We start from the raw sequence: 22,236 nt of genomic DNA on the forward strand, positions 1-22,236 counted from the left end.
CTACACCTATACTCAGCCAGGGATTTTATTAACTTATGTGACAAAAATATTCTTTCAGTAGGAAACAGCTAATTTTTGTAATGCTCCTACAAGGAACTTCTGGTTTTTGTTTTGTTTTGAAAGCAGTCTTAAAGACAGTGTGGGACTGGCAAAGGACAGACATACCAATCAATGGAACAGAACAGCAAGCTCAGAAGCAGACCCAGGAAACTTAAGAACTCAATATATTTTCACGGAAGTATCAGAAATCAGTGGGAGGGACAGGTTATTCAATAAGTAATGGTGACAACAGGTGATGTTTGGGAAAATCTATCATATTAGATCATTATCTCATATAGTGCATCAAAATTGCTTTTGGATTTAAAAGTGAAAAATAAAACTTTACAAGAGGAAAAAAAATTAAGCTGAAGGAGAGAATTTTTCTATGCTCTGAGGCTATGTAAGAATTCAAAAAGACTGGTTAGTAGATTTCACCATAAAAATAAACATGCTAACATCATCAAAATTCATAAAGATTTAAAAAAGTGACAAACTAGGAGCAATACTGCTCCAATATAATTATTATCCTTCCTGTATAAAAATTTTCTATGAACAAATAGAAAAAAAGGCTAAGATGCCAGAGGAAAAATACAAAAAACAAACAAACAAACAAACACAGGCAAGCCATCAAGGGGAAATACAATGAATAATACCAAATTATTAAATTATTTTAAGCATCATGGCAGTTAAAGAAATGCAAAATAAATTTTTTTTTTTAATTTGCAAAGACTTTTTATAAATAATACTTCATGCTAGAAGGAAAGCCATGAAATGTACACTTTTGATGCAAAGCATAAATTTGCTTCTGGAAAACAATTTAGTCACAGCTATCAAAAATCTTAAAATATGGATACATTCTAATCCAATATTTTTACTTTAAGGAATCAATCTCAAGGGTAGACACAATTACAATTAAGTACAAGGACGTTCACTGTAGCATTATTTATCAAAGCATTAAGAAGGAAAGAGAAAAAGGAATGAAGTAAAACATTTTACCTAATAGTAATAATAGTTATGGTATCTATTTATTATTGAATATTACACAGTTATTGACTAGCACTGAGAAAAATTAATACAGGGAAATTTTTATGTTACATTGACTATAAAGAGCAGAAAATAAAAGTTGAGTAATGATATATAATATTGTTAGGATAAGGGAGGGCATCAAATATTAACCGTATATTTTCTGCCTTATGGGCAGTTTTAGTTTTAATATTTTTCTTACTTCCTAAAATACTATTTAAAAACAATAACTATACTTTATTCTGATATTTAACAGAATTTTAAGGAATAAAGCAAAAAAGGACAGTTGACCACAATTAGTTTCCAACTAATAAATATGTTCTAAAAATCTGTTGGTAGGTCAGTTGTTCACAACTTGCAACAAATGATAAATTAATACTAACTAAATTTCTAGGTCATCGAACTGAGTAGCTTGATTAATCCACAATGTAGCTGAAGACGACCTATTGCATTTTAATCGTTCTTCTGGGAAAATGTGTCCCCAGTTCTAACAGAATACTCCAAGGAAAGCCTGGCCCTTATAGACTCCCCTGTAGACTCAACTGTGTAGACAAGTGGGTACAGCTAACAGTCCTATTCTGAGAGTGTTCTAGATAAAGAATAAAATGGGTTAGAAAGAGAGGAAAGTCTGCTATTGACTCATTCATGTTCTCTTCCAGTCTTTATTTTGACTAAGAATAGATACTTATCTTGAGGGATTTGGAGTAAGTCAGCATCCTGGGACAGAGGAACGTGACCCTTCCAATACAGGCATGGCTTCATTAGTATCAACCTGCAGCAACAGAGTTATTATTGAAATCTTCAGAGTATTTACTTTGCTTGTCCATTCTTAAAATGGAGCATTGTCCATACAAAATAACTTGCTTGAAACAGACCTGAAAAGAGGGATGTAAGCAGACTTTAATGCACATATTCTTAAGGTATTTAAATCCATGGTGTTATCTTCTACATATCTCCGATACTAAGACTTCAGTGAGATGTACTTTTTGTAGCATTTGAAAATAAAGAGAGTATACTGAGTTTAAAGATTCCATCCCCCCTGATTTTCATATCTATTTTTGCCTACTTCACCTTGTTGCAACAGATACTTCAGAATATACTTGCTAGGCATTTTATATTTAGAACATCTTTACAAATACCCATTTGAAGAGAAAAATCAGAAAAGTAACAAACATAAGAAAATTATGATGATCAATTCATTTCAAAGATAACTTATTTAAGTTCTATAGTTATTTTTATTTTTAAATGGGTTATAACATTTCTATAGTTTTAGAACTTTTTCCACTCAATAATATATCATAAATACCTTTCTAATATTTTAATTTCAAAAAATGTATTTCTGAAACAACATAGTATTCTAAACTTACAAGATAAATTTATTCAAATCTTTGGGTTGTTGTCAATTTTTTACTCTTATAAACATATTTATAATTAAATCTTTTCAAGATTAGACACTTTAAGTGGAAGTTAAACTTCCAGGTAAGTAAGTTATGCTTTGGTGCAGTACAAGACTATTTAATATGGGAGTATGGTTTGCTAACCATTATATTTTCGTTAATTATGGTCACAGACTAGCTTTTTGCTTATTGTTCACTTTCAGTTTTTCCACCTTTTTTGCTGTTGCTGTTGTTAGATACTATCTCTTCTATAGTCCCAGCAAAAACTGGGTATTTCTTACTCTCCTTTTAGCTTTCACCTAAGAGTTTGTTTATGAGAATACCTTTGTGTAGATTTTATGAACAATGTGGAACAACTCTGTGAATCCATCATGTCCAAAGGGAAATCTAGAGACGGGGTGGACACTAGTTGGGAAAATGAACTTTTTCATATATATATATATATATGTATATATGTATATATATATATAAAACTCTTGCTCGTATGTTGAACTATCACTCAAATACACTTAATTTCATCCAACAAGACTTGCCAACTTCCAAATTCTGGCAACTATGAATTCCTGGCAACTATGAATTTCTGGCAACTATGAATGGCAGCCATTCTGGAGCTGCTATTATGTACAGCATAATAAGAATGTGTCATATGAAGTACAGCTAACTTTCTTCTAACATGCATTCCCCAACCCCAAATACACTCTATCCTTCTTAGTCTTAAAAATGGACTTATTGGTAGGAACAAAGGAAATGTAACCACTACCATTGTGATGAGAACCTAACAATTTCTGACAACGTGGGACTTACAGGAAGTCCTGAGTTTTTGTGCTAAGCCTGTGGGAAGGCAGGATGGGAGTCTGACAAGGGAAAGAGGCACACAGGTAAAGTGTGTTTAGTCTCTATCTTCTAAGACCCCAGATAACTTCAGAACAAAGGAGTTGAATTTTTGTCTTAATAAAATATTTTATAGACTATTGATAGGAAAAAAAAGGTAATGTAAAAAAATCTAATTTGAATGATTAAAAAAATGCAGAATTCATCAGATTATCTTATAGAGACCAGTATGACTTAATTCTCTCTGGATGTCATGAAAAATCATTAGTAACAGAAACCAAATTTATTGTCCAAAGTGATAACATATCAAAGAAATACATATCAAATCTGTTGCCATTAATTAGTTTTTAACATCTTTATTGCATTTACAATGTGTGTGGAACATTATTAGGATTTACAGTAGAAGCCAAATATCCCAGCCCTTAAAAATCAAATAAGAAAGATTGAATGAACCATACATAAATATCTGTGAACACAAGCACTGGAAACGTACATATGATTATAATTTTACAGGCTTAGACAGGTAACTGCTGTATGTAACAGAACAGGTGGGAAGGGTAAGACAAAGTAGATAAAAGTCACTAGGGGTGCGAAATAACTGTAGCTGGGTGGTATTGAATAAAAAGACAATATTGAAAATACAATTTGATTTGTAAAGGCTAAAATGTCCTGCAAAAACATATCTACTTCCTAAGCACAATTGTGAGGTAGAATTCTCCCCACCCCGTTTTCTGGTTTCTTGACCACCGTTTGGGGGATTTTCCGTCCAGATGCTTCTCTTCACGCTGCCGTACCTGGGACTAACCAGTAGGACATGTTCTTTAATACCCCTTCCATCCCCATTGAACAGAATGAATCTTTTCTGTTCAATTATCAGTCTTATTTTGCCTACTGAAAACGGGTGGCAAAAGTTAGTAATGTAACAAACCAATGCTGTTTCTTCTAGCTAATATTATCACCATGCTTGGCTAAGTACTTTAATCATTCAAGGAGTTACACTAAAATTTCAGGGATAGGTACCATTTGGGGAGCTGTTTTGGGCAGACAGGCATTTGTGTCCTTCAACACTAACTGCCAACTGTGAAGAATGCCATTTCTATTCCAAATCCACTTCTAATACTTCAGATTATGGGTCATAAAAATAGTTTACAGTTTTCTACACACTCAAAATATATGAAAATCCAGGACACAGCACACCCACATTGAAAAAAAGATATGCAAGTTTCTTTCAAAACTACCGTATGACACAGAAACTCTAATCCTAGGTATTCACCCGAGAGAGATGAAAGCCTATGTTCACATAAGACTTATGTTAAGAATAACCATAGCAGCTTCACTTATAATCGCCAGTACTGCAAACAGCCCAGGTATTTATAAATAGGAAAATGAATAAATAAACTGTAATACAGTCATACAATGGAATACTACTCAGCAATAAAAAAGGAATTAACTATTAATACACACAACCACATGGATAAATCTCCAAACCATGGTAAGTGAAGAAGTCTTCAAGAAAGATACATGCTGTGCGGCTCTATTTACACAAAGATCTAGAACATGAGATCCGATTTAAGGTAGAACAAAGAATAGAGGCTGCCTGTGGAGGAGGATGTGGTTGTAGAGGACTGACTGGAAATGGCACCATGGGAATTGTTTTAATAGCATTTTATATTTTGACAGCACTGTATGCATTTACCAAAACCCAGCAGATACACATTTAAGACTTCCACATTCGTTGTATGCTAATTTTAAATAAAAGTACAATTGCAAGCAAATACCGAATTCTAGCTAATGACTGAAGTATTCAGCAGGAAGTGTGTAGATTTCTTCAATTTAAAATGCATCAGAAACAATCTGAATTGGTGAACTGATGGATGGATAGATATGTGACAAAGCACAGTTAATGCTAACTAGCATCCAGGTGGTGAGTATACTATAAAATTTTAACTTTTTTATATGCTTGAAAAATTTTATAATAAAATATTGGGGAAAAAATTCAGGGCACACTGCTTCCAAAATAATGCTGCTGAGAATTTCATTACTGATTTCATAATCATAAATTCTTCCCAACAGTGTCAACTTAGAAACTTAAGAGCTTGTGAAAGGATATTCCTGTGTGAGGTAAGAAATCAGTTCTTGGATCTGTGCTGACTTAAAATTGTCAAGGTGATTTTTCATCTCCTCACACTTACATGCATTGATGGTTATTTTGAGCAAATTTGTTGGTTGTGTAGACTAACAGAGTTAAGATGAAAAAAACATTCTAAAGGGAAAAATCAAGCACATTTTTTTTAACTGATTTTTAAAACTAAAAAAGAACCAGAGTAACTATAATAGAAACAATGTGTAGACCCAAAACACGATGTGAGGCTTGATCATAGTGAATAGGTCCCCACCAGTCAAGTGGAAGGACACCGGAGTCATTCTCCTGTCTCTCCAGGAATGACACATTTAGAGACACCATCTAGAGATGGCATCTGACTTGTAAATACTTCTAAGGGGACACTGAGAGGATAAGAATGGCTTCAGACTCCTATAGCCTTTTGTCAGAAATATTTAGTATTCCACAAGACTGACTTAAGATTCATAACAATGCTACTCTAATATTGAAAGCTGGTAACTATTTTTAGTTATGGTGACTCAGTGGTAAAGAATCCACCGCCAATGCAGGAGAAACAGGAGTCACGGGTTTGATCCCTGGTCAGGAAGATTCCCTGGGAAAGGAAATGGTAACCCACTCCAGTATTCTTGCCTGGGAAATTCCATGGACAGAGGAGCCTGGCAGCCTACAGTCCAAAGGGTCACAAAGAGTTGGACATGACTTTGCGACTGAGTACCCAGCACAAGAATTTCTGTATAATTACCTACGGTATTATGTGTTGCCTCCTAAAAATTTTCTAACCTTGATTCTTTTATAATTTTGCCTACTGCTTTCACAGTGTGTAGTTAACAGTTCTGGCTCTTCCTGTGATCTCTAAGTTCATGTTCTAGCACAGGCTCTGCCTTTTCCTCAAGCACATGGACTAGTTTTGTCATGTTTTCAAGTCTGCTTTAAAACATTACAGTCACGTTACTCAGCATTGTATCTATGAGCCTTTTTCAGTATTAAACATTCCCATGTACTTATGCTGTTTCATGAAGCACCCATAGCTCCATCAGCCTCTATTATAGTCTTTTTCTCTTATTATCACTGCCCAAGTTTACCAGGATTGCTCTTCTCTAACCATAACAGCACCAATGGTGGTCAGATTCATGCTCCTGTTTCTACAGGTTGGTGCTGACTCACTAAGATCATGAGCAGGACTTTTACTTACTTTCTTACTTTTCAATGGACTTGTATTCATGTCCTGTTAACCTCAAAGTAGAGGATACTCCTCCCGTGTCCTCCATCTGGCTGGCCTATCATCCTGCCACAACAGAGTTAATTTGTCAGGTTTAAAAATCTTGCTGTTTACTGCAGAGCCCACTGGCCCCACCCTCAGTATTTTCAGTACACCGAATGGAGGGGAAATGGGAGTGTTGGGAGGTGAGCAGACAAGGTTCCCTTTCTCCCAAGACCCCGTGCTTGGGACAAGAACACAATTAAAGAATGCTCCCCATTCTATTCTGGAAAAATAATCATCCTTCTATTTTGAATAATATTTTTTCAACAGACTTTTAACATAATTATACTTCATTCTTAAAATTACTTGGTATGATTTCTCTATTTTACAAGTTCAGAGAAGTTTAATGATTTTTCACCCAGGTTAGTAAATGCCAAAGCCAGATTCTAAAGTATTTAAACTCTACCTCTTTTCATTATATTCACTAGAGTTCTTATTTTAGCCTAAGTTTACAACCTTTCCTGTACTATTCTTGCCATTATTTATGTTTCTTGGCTAAACCTAGGTTTTCTGCAGCACACACATAAGTCAACTAATGTCAGGAGTTAAACCTGCACTTCCTTTTCCCTCATCAAAGTGACTGTTGCCCCTCTATATACCAGGAGCGAAAATTTCCACATCCAACTGGAGCTCTTTATTTTTTGAACTGAAAGTTAGCTCTAGCTAAGTTTTGCTGATTAGGTTAACTGGTCAGCTATATTCTAATCCACCTTCTTAATCCTAGATAATTTTTCCTTTTGAGGTTTAAAAAAATATATCCCAAACATACATCTCTTGTCACTGATATTTACCAATGTTAACTTCCTATAGCGTTTTCAATAGACTCAAGAATGGGGACGATTTTAACAACTACAGTTATGTTCAGTTTTTAGTAATCACAGTATTTTACCATGGTCCTGTGGGGGTGGGAAAAGTACATAGTAATTTCCAATCTTTCTGGCAAGGAACTTAAAATGTAGTAGAGAATTACGAAGTCTTTCTTCAAACAAAGCCAGTACAGAGACAGGTTCAACTAATCTCACCATCACGCCATTTGTCACAGTGGGCTTATGTATGATTTACTCAGCACTATCAGAAAAATAACTGCCATATTCACATTAAGGAGAATGCACTAACAATAATACGCTGGATAGCACACCCCACACATCAACTGATAGTGAAACGAGCACGTTAATACCAGGTAATGCTTTGGAGCACTGGCCAACATAAAGACCTATAAGGTGAGAGAAGTATCCAATCCTCTACAGAGCAAGGAAGCCTAGAACTGCCGACATCTTAGCTGGCAGACTACGCAATTTTATCACCCATGAGTTACCATGGTAGAATCAGGTGACCAACAATGAAGACTGGGAATACCGTCAATTTTATCTGAAAGGAAGTTATCATCTTCACATCATAATTTTGCTGGGTTAGACATGTGTGAATAGATGCCTAAACTGTCCATAAGATACTTCGCTTACACAGGAGCAAATTTATGACATGAAGACAAAAGAAAAACTCGAAGCAAAACAAAAAATTAAGCTAGCCTAATTAACATTCAATAACTCCCTGAGATGAGTTAAGATAATGTGAAAGTTGTAGCATGCGTGCTAAGTCGCTTCAATCATGTCTACCTCTTTGCGACCTATGGACTGTAGCCTGCCTGGCGTCTCTGTCCATGGGACTCTCCAGGCAAAAATACTGGAGTGGGCTGCCATGCCTCCTCCAGGCAATCTTCCTGGCCCAGGGATCAAACTCGATGTCTCCTGTGGTTCCTGCATCGCAGGCAGATTCTTTATTGCTGAGCCACAGGGGAAGCCCAAGTTGTAGCCTATATTGTACCGATTAAAAATGATGGTTCTTTATTTGCAGGCCAATGTTAATTTATTACAAAGAACTTGTCTTTTCAAACAGATTGAAGTCACTTCCTTCACAGGTATTCTAGTGAGCTATGATCCTATGAATAAAAATCACATTCGGGCATTGTTGGTTTTCATTCATAACTATGTCTATGGGTATTTGGATACACATATAGAAAGCAGGAGCAAAGTTACAAATGAAAAGCAACAATATTTACTATGTGTTAAAAGCAGAATCCATCTTCACTTGAAATACTCAAACCACAAATATTTCCAGATATGCCTTACTTCACTCTTGCTGTAGGCAGGGCAGATTAAGGCACATAAAATTAACTCATTTGACAGTAAGTAGGGGAGTTGATGGTAGAATTAGAGAGTCTCTTTACTTACAACCCAGTTCCTTTCTGGCAAAGTCTTAATAAATTCAGTATGAGAGATATTGAGTACAACTATCTCAATTACTTCAGTATCTAAAACTATCAAATGACTTCCTGATGAGAAGATTCACTCAGTCAGTTCTAACTTTAGGAAATCTGTTTAAAACATACTTCAGACTACAGTACAAGAGGAATTATTACTAACCCTTACAACAGACATACAGGGGAACTGAGCAACTATTGTTGTTCAGTTGCTACGGCATGTCTGATTCTTTGTGACCCTACAGACTGCAGCACGCCAGGCTTCCCTGTCCTTCATTATCTCCCAGAGTTTGCTCAAACTCATGTCCATTGAGTTAGCGATGCCATCCAACCATCTCATCCTCTGTCATGTTCTCCTCCTGCCCTCAATCTTTCCCAGCATCAGGAGCTTTTCCAGAGTAACTATTATGCCATGAGCAAAATGCTGGGAATAGGAGAAGTCAGGCCCACAAGTTTCCTTCCCTCCAAAGAGCTCATAGTGTAGCAGGCACAGACATAAATAGCTGCAGCATGTGGTTAGCACCGTCATGAGGACTGAAATGAAGAATCACAAACGTTCATACTCATAGAAGTTAAACCTTAAAAGACTAAGGATTAACAAATAAAGAAAAAGCCTTTCTGGATGTTCTCAGAAGCAGTGGCAGCATAAAAGGGAGCAGTTAAATGTAGCCCCCAGATTTTCTGGCATGTCCATTAAAAAAGACTGTATCTCAAACCAAAATTACTCTGAGAAAGGTGAAAAAAAATATGATAAATAACTTCACCTAAGCTGAAAATGTCAAGCAGGTAGCTGAAAATACAGGTTGAGACGTTCGGACCAGATACATAACACAGGACACTGGGATAAAATAAGATACCCTAAGGACAGGATACATCCAGAATCATTCCGAAGACAGAATCTGAGAGAGCACATTTTAGTAGATGCATTTTAAATAACAGTTATGTGACTACACTGAGTTACAACAGAAGATAACATCGTCAAGGGAGGAAACACCATAGGAGAGGCTGCTCCATGGTAGGAATGCTGCAGAGGCAGAAAAGGAGAGAGGAATGCAAAGTGGAAAAAAAAGAAACCATTCAATTCAGTAACTGGATCCCACTGCACACCTCTGCACTGCAGGGCTCTGTACAGCCAGGCTGCAAGGCGCTGAGCAGCGAGTGCTGGGGACGCAGGGGCAGGGGATATGGGATTCTGCAAGAAGTCTGGCAGTGAAGAAGGCTGGAAAAACCAGCAGGCTCAAAAGGAGCTTTTTCCACTGGAAGTATGATACATGGACATTTCAGTAGACAATGGAAAGAAAAGAGCATACTTTGCATAATTTTGTATTGATCACAGACTATAAAATTGCTTTAATCTTTCTCAAAAACATTTTCTGAAACAAAGATGAACACAAAATTATATGTATTTTACCATTTAAACTTAATATAAACTTAAAAGCATTAACATTTTATATATTTAATTTCTAAAAGATGTGTACAATTTTTGTTATTATACTACACCAGAATCTTGCATCTAGTCTATCATGACAAATTAAATGTTATTAACAATTGCTATTTTAGCTCCTGAAAGATTACTCTGATATAGAGGATGACATTTAAGTAACTATGTATGCCTTTCCCAGCCCTCCTCTCCCAAAGACAAAATATTTTCAGAACAGTAATTTGGATAACATTTTTCAAGTTGAAGAAGAGAAAAATGAGAGTGTTCCACTAACATCTAAACTTTTCTTCACAATAATTTTTTTTGATAAAACATGCTTATTTATTATATATACATGCTTACATATGAATTTCCTGGCTAAAATACATGCAACCAACATGAAAAAACAAATATTAAACCATCCTCACAAGCCTAAGAATGCCCTTTTAATTAAGGCACTCATGTTTGGAAACAGGATATAACCACCAAATTAAATAAGGTGTTTAAAAGAAGCCTTTTATTAAGCACAAACAACTTTTAATACATTATCAATACAAATAGGAAAATGTCTTTTAATGAATATGATATATCAAAAATCTGAAGGTTTTTCTTCATACGGACACAATAAAAATAATCAAATTTGAAGGAGAATTACAAAGCAAAATTTTGAGGACACCACTGTCTACTAATAACAGTTGAGCTATAGTCTAAATTTACTACATCACCTGGGGAGGAAGGGCAACCATTTTTTATAGAGAGAATTCTAAACTCTTATTAGCACCATTCAAAGCTTATTATCAGTTGTTCATCTACAAACTGACAGGTCAGGTAAAGCTTTAAAGCAAGTTTTCAGTGCAATGTTTACAGTTCCTTCTTTTACGATACTTGGAGTCTATGATCTCAAAGCATGTTAAACAATTCTGCCTTGGTAATTACAAGGTGTTAACATGTGGAGAGAAATGTGTAATGGAAAGAAATGAGGCTTATCCTGGCTGTGAAACGCATCTTAACGTATTGTAGCTAATGCTGGAGTATGCTGATGACATGCGGGACTATGAACAGCAGGTCTCTGGGAAGAAGGCAGCTATTAGCTCTCTGTAGTCATCATTTCTGGATGTCTCAGCTGCTGCCTTTTGAGACTAACTAGTTTCATCCTGTCTCTGATGTGTTCTGCAGTAGAAGCCATGTCACTTGGGCTCCCAAAATATTGTTCAGTTCTAAAAAATCAAAACAGAAAAAGCTCAATCAGATTAATACAAACCCATTGACTGTGCAGTGAATGCAAAAGGAAGCAAAAATTACCATAAAAATTACCTACGTGGTATGCCGTTAGTTCATTTGCAGACCATACTGTTTATCTTTGAGTAGCAATTCAGTAGGAGAAACATTTTTTTAAATGGCATAAAACATTTTTTAAAATGGAAAAAAATATATTAATGGTATAAATATCCTATCACGTATACTTCTGATAATCTCAATAAACCAAACAATGCAACAAATAAACAGTGCAACAGCAACAACGCTCTGCTTTCAGCTTGGGAGCCAGACCAGACACAAATATAAAGTCTGTGTGAGTACTTCGGTGCTAAGGACTGTGGTCATCAGATGTTTAATATAGCTGGCAAGTAAAATATCCATTTAATGTTAAGCCATCATTTGGGACATTAATAGGCAAAATCATTTAATTTTATCCTATTTGCAAAGACACAGTATTCAGAGTCATAGAATCTTTTAGAGCTCCAAGAGTTGTTGAAAATAATCTGGTTTAGCTTTGTCTTTTCAGATCAGAAAACTAAGACCTATAAAAACAAATGACTGAACTACAATCACACAGTGGAAAAAACAGAATCTGAATGTGGGTCTTCAAGCAGGGAATCCAGAGAGACCGCCTTATTTCTTTCGTTGTTCTAGGAGAATGGTACAAAAGGTAAGTGTGACTGAGCTCACTGTCACATTTTACACAGTATAAACAAATTACCATACAACAGGGAATGGAATAATAACTGCAAATATTAAAGTTGTGAAATCTGAAAATAGAGCACTAACTGACTCTTCCATTTTAAAAACGAAAATGACACGTGAACTATTTGTAGAACCTGGGAGAAGCAGCCCATGCGAAACAACCAGGGGGAGATGCTCCTGGGAGGACTTGAGTAGAATGAGACTGACTTTGTGACAACTGGCTGTGAAACACAGAAATGAGGTTTTGGTGGAGTGATGTCCTAAATGGACCAACCAGAAGCACCCTACTAACACTGTTACCAGCTGGATTTATAAAACTTTTAGATTTTATTCTCTTTTATACACTGGAGATACACACGACTTTAAAAGCTACTTCTGATTATTTAAGTTTAGGTATGACTAGAGATTATCTAAGCATAGACTATGAATAACATTATATCTTCTCAATATCAATTCCAAATAATCCTTTGAAGTTCATGACACATTAGCTGTGGCACTTATCACGTGTGAGATAATCGTTTTAAGTAGTTTATATACATTTAGCTCATTTAACACCCTCACACATAACCCAAGGAGGTATGGAAAATATATTCCTATTTTTAGATGAGGGAATGAGGCACAGAAAAGGTGAAGTGGCTTGCCCAAGAAGTCACAGCTAGTAAGTGGTGGAGCTGACATTTAAACCCAACAAACCAGGCTCCAGAGTCCACAATCAAACCTACTACACTATATTACAGTGTTGGCGTTTCTGTTTAGTTGCTCAGTTGTGTCCGACTCTTTGTGACCCCATGGACTAGCCCACCAGGCTCCTCTGTCCATGGGATTTCCCAGGCAAGAACACTGAAGTGGGTTGCCACTTCCTTCTCCAGGGGATCTTCCCAACCCAGGGACTGAACACACGTCTCTTGCCCTGGCAGGCGGATTCCACTGAACTACCAGGAAAGCCCTATATTACAATGTAAGGACAGTACATTCAGTGGTTTGGTTTCTCTATTGTTTGAATTAAATATCCTCTGAATTACCACCAAACTGTTTTCCTTGAGAAGATCTAGCTCCCTGGGGATAAAGCTACTATGATTCATTTACTGGACCATTTATTTGCAAGAGGTTAATTCTTATTTTTATCATCAACTATGTGAAATGGAAAGGAATGTGGAAATCATGACCCCATCATTTTACAAATGAAGAAATTAGGACTCTACATAGCACAGTGAAAAAGAGAATGGATTTGGTGCCAGACAGACCTGAAACTATGTTCTAATTTCACTTAGAAGCTGTGATATCCTGACACCTTACTTAATCTTTCTGAGCTTCAGTTTCTTCATCTGTAAATCACAATAATCGTACTGGCCTAGCACTGTTTGGTCAAAAGCCTATAGGTGAAATGTTTAGCTTTGCGCTGGGTATGTATTTTGAGCACACTGAACATTCCCCTCCCCATCCATTCCCTGAATGAAGTTCAAAGTTACCTGACTCCTTATCATCACAGTCAAGGCTAGAACCCAGTATGTCAACCTACTCAATGATCTTTCTTCTACAATAAGCTATCGAGGGCAATACATTTGATAGCAGCAAGTACCAACTGCTACCACTGTTAAAAACCCAGTAGGGATTTCTTTTCATTTTAAACTCATTTATTACAGATACTGAAGATGTCAACCAAAGCTAATTTACTAGGACTTTTTAGAAACAGATCTTCTTCTCTTGATATTACTTTAAGACCTTACTGATAAAAGCACAAATTGTAAGAACATGCAGCATACCCATCAGGATAAACTACAGGAACAGTTAGTCTATCTAAAAGTGATTTCCCAACCGCTTCAACTTCATCAAACTGCTCCTCATCATTAATAGCTTCAGGCTCTTCTGGACAGTCTTGTAAAATCTGCAACAAATAAAAGTGCAACATCAATCAAGAGACACAGAAGGAAATCAAGTTCATTAAAATTTAGTAGATTGACGGTGTTTCTGTTCTGTTCCTAGAATCTTCATGTATGTCATAGAAGACTGATGATTGACAAAGCTGACCCAAGAAATTCAAATAAAATCAAACACATAATCCACACTAATAATATTAGAATTGGAATAAGAAGAGTTCTATAGTGATTTCCAAAAAAAAAAAAATACTAGACTATTATTTGGAATTAAACTGAAACTGTGCTTAAGAAGTAGTATTCTTTCATACATTAAGTAACAATTTATTGAATACTCACTTTATGTTTATGTAGTGGCTTGGGATATGAATGAGAAACAGATTTTGACCTCAAAGAGCTTACAAACTTCACAAATGAAAAGATATATATAAATACATAACATATACCCAGAGTACAAACACATAACAAGGTGATTCCCTAGCTAGAAACTTTACAGTTATTTTAAAAACAGATCTGCTGACTTGAGTTACATGATATAAACTAAAAAACAAAATATAAATAGATATGGTTTTAATTCAAATTTGGAATTTCTATAGTCCTTGATATTATTTTTTCCTTAATTATCACTATTTAAATTTAAATGGTATGAAAGAAAGAAAAAATTGCTGTGATTTGAAATAGTTAAGGCTGTAAGTACAGACCCACAGAGTAGCCGCTAGGGACACGTGGTTAGTGAGCTCTTGAAGTGTGTCTAGTCTCAGGTGCAGACGTGCTATCAGTCCAAGATACACTTTAGATTTAAAACAGTAATACTAATTTTAAAAATTTACCTCCAAAAAAAAAATCAGCAAATTTGAGACAGAATAAAAATAATTTATTTTTGCAACTCTGTTTGCATACTTTTCTGAATCCAATTATGTTTATTTTGGCATTACTCATAAAGGATATTTTCATATAATAAAACTCCAGATTTAATTTAAATATTTTCCTAATCACTATAATTTGCTATGTAGTTTGCTTATAGTTGTGGCTTGCTGGTATGAAACAGAACCCACCCAAGAGAAAAATAACATCTAATAACAAAAGGTTTTACATAAGTTGACATAATAAAATAACCTTAAGCAGAGTTTATTATAAGCATGATAAAGGCCAAGAACCAGAAAAAATAGGAACATTAATATTTTATGAAAAAATTCTCAATCATATTCATTCTTGGGCTTCCTGGTGGCTCAGATGGTAAACAGTCCCCCTGCAATGCAGGAGACCCAGGTTTGATCCCTGGGCTGGGAAGATTCCCTAGAGAAAGGATTGGCTACCCACTCTGGTATTCTTGCCTGGATAATTCCATGGACAGAGGAGCCTGGCAGGCTCCATGGGGTCACAAAGACTTGGACACAACCAAGCAACTAATATATATTCATTATTACATAACTTCTTAAAGAGATCTAGATTTTTAAATGTCTTTGCAGATAAATTTTAAGAGTAGTATCCTAAAAAATTATCAGTGGTGTTAAGAGATTGGGCCAGTGGTCATGCTGGGATGGGCAGCAGAAGCACTGTGATTAAAAGAGGATGGGGAACAACCTCTGGGTGCTGGTAACATTCTGTTATTTGAATAGTGCGCTAATTACACAGGCGTTCTCACTCTGAAAATTCAGTGAGCAGAACATTTGAGCTGCACATTTTTCTATGTTAGTAGTATAGTTCAATAAAAAGTTTTCACTGAAACAATCAATAGATAAATAAGTCAAGCCATTTGGATACTTTAATTCATCAACAGTCGGCCCATCTTACACTAAAAAAATGACCTGTAGAGTTCAGTAACCGGCTCAGTGAGAGTTAATGTGGACATTTCCCAACAGATGTACTGCATAACACAGACAGAAACTGCTTAATCCCTGAGGCTCCTGGCAGTATCTCTTCTGTCTTATAGACCAAGGCTATCTTAGGTTTCTCATATCTTAACTTGCATTGAATATCCCCTACATATAAACTTTCATCTTTAAGAAATCAAAACAAAGTTAACTACTTAGTAAGGCTCCTCTTTGGAATGGAAATAGAAGACTTGGATGCTATCAATTTTCACTGTGGAGCTGAGAAAAAGGTTCAATTGAAAATTTGCCCAAATAAAACACCGCATATTAACTTTTTAGTTTCTGAGATTAATGAATTCATTAAATAGTAAATTCTAGAATGATTCTTTAAAGATAACACATGAGAAAAAAAGGTTTCATTTTTATCCTTACTCTTGTAATTTTAGCTGGAGAGGCTCAAAAGATTATACAAATCACAAAGTGACCTTTTAAAAAATTTATGACAATTAGTAGTATTTGAGAACACAAAGTTTCCTTTCTTGGCATAATGAAACAGTGGGAGTCACGACACTCGAAAGAACAGACAGTACATTCTGGGCACCAGGTCGGGTGAGGAGAGACATGGTGCTGAGCAAAGACTACTGGACGGTTTCAGTTCCTCTAACCACAGTACTCCAACCCTGGTATGGCTTACCAAGAATCTGATGTGAACTTTCCAAGACAATACGTTATACCTAAACAAACTTTAAACAATGGAATGCATATAAATTTTTAAAGAACAGACTAATCATAAAATTACAAGGTAAACACATTTTAAACATACATAACACACACAACTGAAACTACATTTTTAAAAAAAGCGAACCTTTTCAGCATTTGAGTGAAAGGCAATAGCCATCTCCAGCCTATGCACCCTCTCTTCAGATGCGACTGTGAACTGCTTCCACACTCTGTTCAGCCGAGGAAGCGTATCCCCAGATGACCGAGAGGTGCAGCGCAAAGACTGGCACAGCACCACTGTGGCCTGCAGCAGCTGTCTGCCGTAGTCGTAAGTGCTCTGAAGAAGAGAAGGTGAACGCAAAGTTATAACAACAGAAGTCTAAAGAGAGGGGCAGGAAAGTGAACAGGAGGACTGGAGCGGCAATTAAGTAACACTGCTAGAAGTCAATAATGAATGAGTCCACTGGCGCTTACTACTGCAAGTCGCCTGCATGCATAAATAATTAAGCGGAAGCAATACTACCAGTTAATTTTTATTAAGTTTATTTCTTGTTAGGCTTTCCTCTCTTACTCTGCTTTCCTCTCAGCCTGCTCAATTTCACCAGCCCAAAAAATTAAAAAAAAGAAAAGAAAGAAATCAATTAAAAAAAAATCTGCTCACCCATTAATTAAAACAAATGGGTGGAAAGGGGCATTTAATATTCCACATAGGAAACCACACTGTTAACAACATGAACTCAGTAATTAGGGAAAATAAGATAACTTTTCACATGAAAAAAAACCCATGTTGTTATAATGCTGACACTGTTGAGATGCAGAAACTAGGGTTTCTAATTGACTGATATTAACTTATACTTCATAGTAACTTTTACAAATGAATGGTTACTGCCTTAAAATTACCATAATATATTAATATATCATAAATCAGAGGGAGCTACAGAACCTGTATTCAGGAAAACTTAAACCCTCTCAAATTTATACAGGCTAGTTTTGATTCATCAGCTGACATTTTCTTAGTTCTATATTTCTGGATTAATATAACTAACCTTCTTGGACTTGGGGGGCTAAGTTACATTACAAACATGTAGAAAACTATTTTAACACTGAGCTTGTAGAAAAGGAAGATAACCAGTTCTGCACCTGTGCAACATCAACAAATTTTCTATGCTTCTCCAGCAGAACTTTCGTTTCCTGAGCGTCATCCCCCAATCTGGTGTGTGTCTTAAGAAGAGCATCCAGAAGTTCACTGAGCCATTCTACTGCCTGAATGAAAATAAGTCACAGTCAACCTGGAGTCGTAACTTTTTACCTTATATATCAAAACACCATATTAATAAAAAGAAAGATTACTATCATGTGATTAATTAACCCATTTGTTATAATCGTAATAGCTTATTTCAGTGCCAAGCTACATGAGTTAATAATCTCTCCTCTTCCTTAAAATTTTTAAAATCTAAAGACAAGACCTATTAAAGAGAAGTACTCATTTAAAATTAACATCACATGATTTATATTAATAAAATCCATGTGTCTATGTAATATAGATCTTATTGGAATCACATTACAGACTTAATGTTACAACTTAAAATTCTAAGTTTCTTCTATGTTAAGTTGTAACTATGTTTTTTGATATTGACTACGCAAAATAGCAAACTGTTTATCTAGCTACAAAACCCTCTTGTGGGTTAAAAGGCAGTAAACTACACCAGCCTTCATCCTGGGATGTAACTGACAACCAAATCACAATAATAAATAATTCCAATTTCTAGCTCAATAGAGCATTTCATTGAGAAGTAAGTCAAATGAGACCAGTAAGATTATTGGAAATATAAAACTTTATTACTGCAACAGGATAAATGAGAATCTGATTTAATGAATTTACTTAGGACCATGAAAAGAACACTTCTGTTTACAGTTAGGTGAAATCAATTTTCTAAGTAAAGACAAGTACATAATAGGCTTGACTTATCTTTACCTGGGCAGCATCTTCTTCACATTTAAACAACTGTACCATCTGAAGCATCTTTAATCTTCGCACATCTACCATGTCTTCACATCTAATAAACCCAAACATGAATTTAGGGAAACATTTCAGTTTTGTGGATAACTAGTATAACACCACCATCTGCACACATATTTTACAGTATATTAAAATACTTAGTCTTACACTATGGAGACTGTAACTATTTTGTATTGGTTTGCAAGAATTTTAAGGATATCTGTATCTGTGTTCCATTAAAACCTCAAAATACCTGAAAGATACTAAATCACAAACCCTCTTGAGTATTGTATGGATTGTGCAAAATACTGAAGCAAAGCACAAACACAGGAGTACACTAGAGCCTGAAGAGACAGTAACTGCCAATTAGCATTAAACGAACTTCAAAGACAAAAACATAAAGTTTCTAAAATACTAGAGAATGATGCTCCAAGGAAATTTAAAAAAAAAATTAAAGCTTTTCATTATATTACATTACCAGAGTAATATCTAATTTTGAATTAAAAAAAAAAAAGCTCCCATCTATGCTCTTAAAAAAGAAAAAAAAATTCTGTTGATCTCTGGATAGAAAGAAACACAATTCAGAGTATTTTTAGATTTTAATGTGGTCTCCCTGGATAACATACAGATCAAAAATTTAAGCTGACTTGATCAATTAAGCTCTGATCCATCCATCCCCTTCATTTCCATGCAATTCCATGTACTTCAGATGGGAAGGAGAGAATCTCATGGCAGTACTGAATACCACTAACAAGCCACCCAGGAGGCACTGGGCTCCACTAGAGTTGATATTCTTAAGGAAGCTTGATAACAATAGCTAAGTCATTGTCACAGGCTATTTTTTTTTTTTTCAAGAATGCCCTCACCACAATCTATAACATATTTTTAAAGGGCAATTTGGTTAAATAATCCTACAAGGGACTGAAGAGAAGTGATTTATTTTTCAAATCTGAAGCTAAAAGACAAGGTAAGACATGTCAATGATGAAGACAGTATCATACTTAACATATATTTTCAGGTACTGGAGACTGTGCTTGAAAATACAAGACATGGTTTCTACTTACTGGTTAGAATAAGATGGTCCCACTTGGGAAGATGGACTTTTAAAAAAACAATGTGATAAATACTGATGTGGAGCTATATGAGAATAGGCAGGAACAAGTAAAAACTTGCCCAAGAAATCTAAAAAGGCTTCCAAGGATAAGTACCCCAGAGTCTTGAATAATAAGTAGGAATACACTAGGCAGAAAATGAGGGAAGAAGTATTCTGAGTACTCTGGATGCTTGAAACGACATGATGCATTCAGGAAAGTGAAAATAAGTGTGTGGTTTTGTAGGAAAGTTAAAGGAGGTAAGATTATACAGGACTGGGTTATGAAGGGTCTCCTACACTATTGCAAGGAGACTGAACTTCATCTGAGGAAACAGGAAGTAACTGAGAGGGGTTCACACAAGAAGTTAGGTAATTGGATGAGTGCTTTACAAAGATGGTGCTCATGCACAACAGACTGTAGAGGAGCAAGGAAGGAAGCAGGTAAGAGCTAAGATCATGAAAAAAGGATTTGGAGACAGCAGAACTTGGGCATCTGATGAGGCTGTAAGAGACGATTTTGGTAAATCCTTTGGACAAATCCCAAGTTTGGTAACTGATGGTATTTTTAACTGGGACAGGAAACTAAAGGAGAAAAGCCAGGTTTGGAGGACAATGATTCCAATCCATACAAGTGAGTTTTAAGTATCGTATGGGGCACCCAGGTGGAGATGCTCAGTAGGTAAGAGGAATTACAGGTCCAAAGTATAAGGGAGGGATCTGTGTCAGAGCTGTAACTATTCAATCATGGTGATACTGAAGAAAGTCATTGAAGTGGTGAGACTGTGCGGGGAGACGACAATGAGTGAGAAGAGGATTTGGCCTCAGAACAAACCCTGAAAGCAGTGAAATTAGCTAAAAGACAAGAAATCAGTGCAGAAAACCAAGAAGAAACAGAGTGCCCAGGAGAATCATAAAGGTGTTTTTAATGTATATAAAGTTGTCAGGGAGTTTCAAACAGAAAAAAAAAAATGTCAGTTGTCCCTAATGCTATTCAGAGTGGTCAAGCAATGTCAGAACCGAAAGTATTCCCTGGATTTTGAGCAAGATGAAGGGTTTATTTAAATGTGGCAAGTACAGTCACTGATGACATCAGTAAGAGCAAGTTCAGTGAAGTGGTGAGGGGAGAGGTCAGACGAAGAAGGGTTGAAAAGTAAACTGGAGACAGTGAGGAAGTATGAATGCAGATTAGATCTTCAATGACAGCTGTCGAGGAGAGCTCAAGGCAGAGAAAGAACCGTTGGAAGAGGAGGTGGTAATTTCACACACTAGATGAGCACTAGAAAGGACAGAAACGATATGGACCTAACAGAAGCAGAGGTATTAAGAAGAGGTGGTAAGAATACACAGAGGAACTGTACAAAAAAGGTCTTTATGACCAGGTAAACACAATGGTGTGATCACTCACCTAGAGCCAGACATCCTGGAGTGAGAGGTCAAATGGGCCTTAGGAAGCATCACTATGAACAAAGCTAGCAGAAGCGATGGAATTCAGCTGAACTATTCCAAATCCTAAAAGATGATGCTATAAAAGTGCTGCACTCAATATGCCAACAAATTTGGAAAACTCAGCAGTGGCCACAGGATTAGAAGAGGTCAGTTTTCAATCAAATCCCAAAGAAGGGCAATGCCAAAGAATGTTCAAACTACCACACAACTGCACTCATTTCACATGCAAGCAAGGTCATGCTCAAAACCCTCCAAGCAAAGCTTCAATAGTACATGAACCAAGAACTTTCAGATGTACAAGCTGGATTTAGAAAAGGCAGAGGAACCAGAGATCAAACTGCCAACATCCATTGGATCATAGAAGAAGCAACAGAAAAAAAATCTACTTCTGCTTCATTGACTATGCTAAATCCTTTACTGTGCACATCACAACAAACTGTGGAAAATCCTTAAAATGAATACCAGACCACCTTACCTGTCTCCTGAGAAACCTGTATGTAGGTCAAGAAGCAACAGTTAGAGCCAGACACAGAACAATAGACTGGTTTAAAATTGGAAAAGGAGTGTGTCAAGGCTGTATACTGTCACCCTGATTATTTAACTTATATACAGAGTACATCATACAAAATGTCAGGCTGGATGAAGCACAAGCTGGAATCAAGATTGCCAGGATAAATATTAATAACCTCAGATATGCAGATGGCACCACCCTTGTGGCAGAAAGCAAAAAACAATTAAAGAGCCTCTTGATGAAGGTAAAAAAGGAGAGTGAAAAAGCTGGCTTAAAACTCAACATTCAAAAAATGAAGGTCATGGCATCTGGTCCCATCAGTTCATGGCAAAAAGATGGAGAAACAATGGAAACAGCAACAGACTTTATATTCTTGGGCTCCAAAATCACTCCAGACGGTGAGTGTAGCCATGAAATTAAAAGATAGTTGCTCCTTGGAAGAAATGTTATGACAAACCTAGACATTA

The 22,236-nt window shown here is 36.1% G+C and overlaps 1 protein-coding gene across 18 annotated transcripts in view; it reads right to left on the minus strand.

The window, feature by feature from the left end:
- Positions 1 to 1,038: 1,038 nt before the first annotated feature.
- Positions 1,039 to 22,236, minus strand: part of SESTD1 (SEC14 and spectrin domain containing 1) — a 155,066-nt gene continuing 133,868 nt past the window's right edge. For 8 of the 18 annotated variants that reach the window (XM_086360986.1, XM_086361027.1, XM_086361017.1 and 5 more), the window contains 5 exons: positions 18,696 to 18,777; positions 17,861 to 17,983; positions 16,866 to 17,057; positions 14,076 to 14,197; positions 3,631 to 11,567 (listed from right to left, as the gene is read on the minus strand). In XM_086360986.1, coding sequence (XP_086217112.1) covers positions 11,438 to 11,567; positions 14,076 to 14,197; positions 16,866 to 17,057; positions 17,861 to 17,983; positions 18,696 to 18,777 — 649 coding nt within the window. In that variant the 3' untranslated portion in view covers positions 3,631 to 11,437. Of the gene's footprint in view, positions 1,938 to 3,630; positions 11,568 to 14,075; positions 14,198 to 16,865; positions 17,058 to 17,860; positions 17,984 to 18,695; positions 18,778 to 22,236 lie in introns of those variants that run through there. The other 10 variants (XM_086360981.1, XM_086361007.1, XM_086360997.1 and 7 more) reach the window with 2 other exon arrangements.

This window comes from Bos grunniens, chromosome 2 (assembly GCF_055505025.1).
Source record: "Bos grunniens cultivar Pamir isolate PY7600 chromosome 2, Bosgru_T2T1.0, whole genome shotgun sequence".
Classification (NCBI taxonomy): domain Eukaryota; kingdom Metazoa; phylum Chordata; class Mammalia; order Artiodactyla; family Bovidae; genus Bos; species Bos grunniens.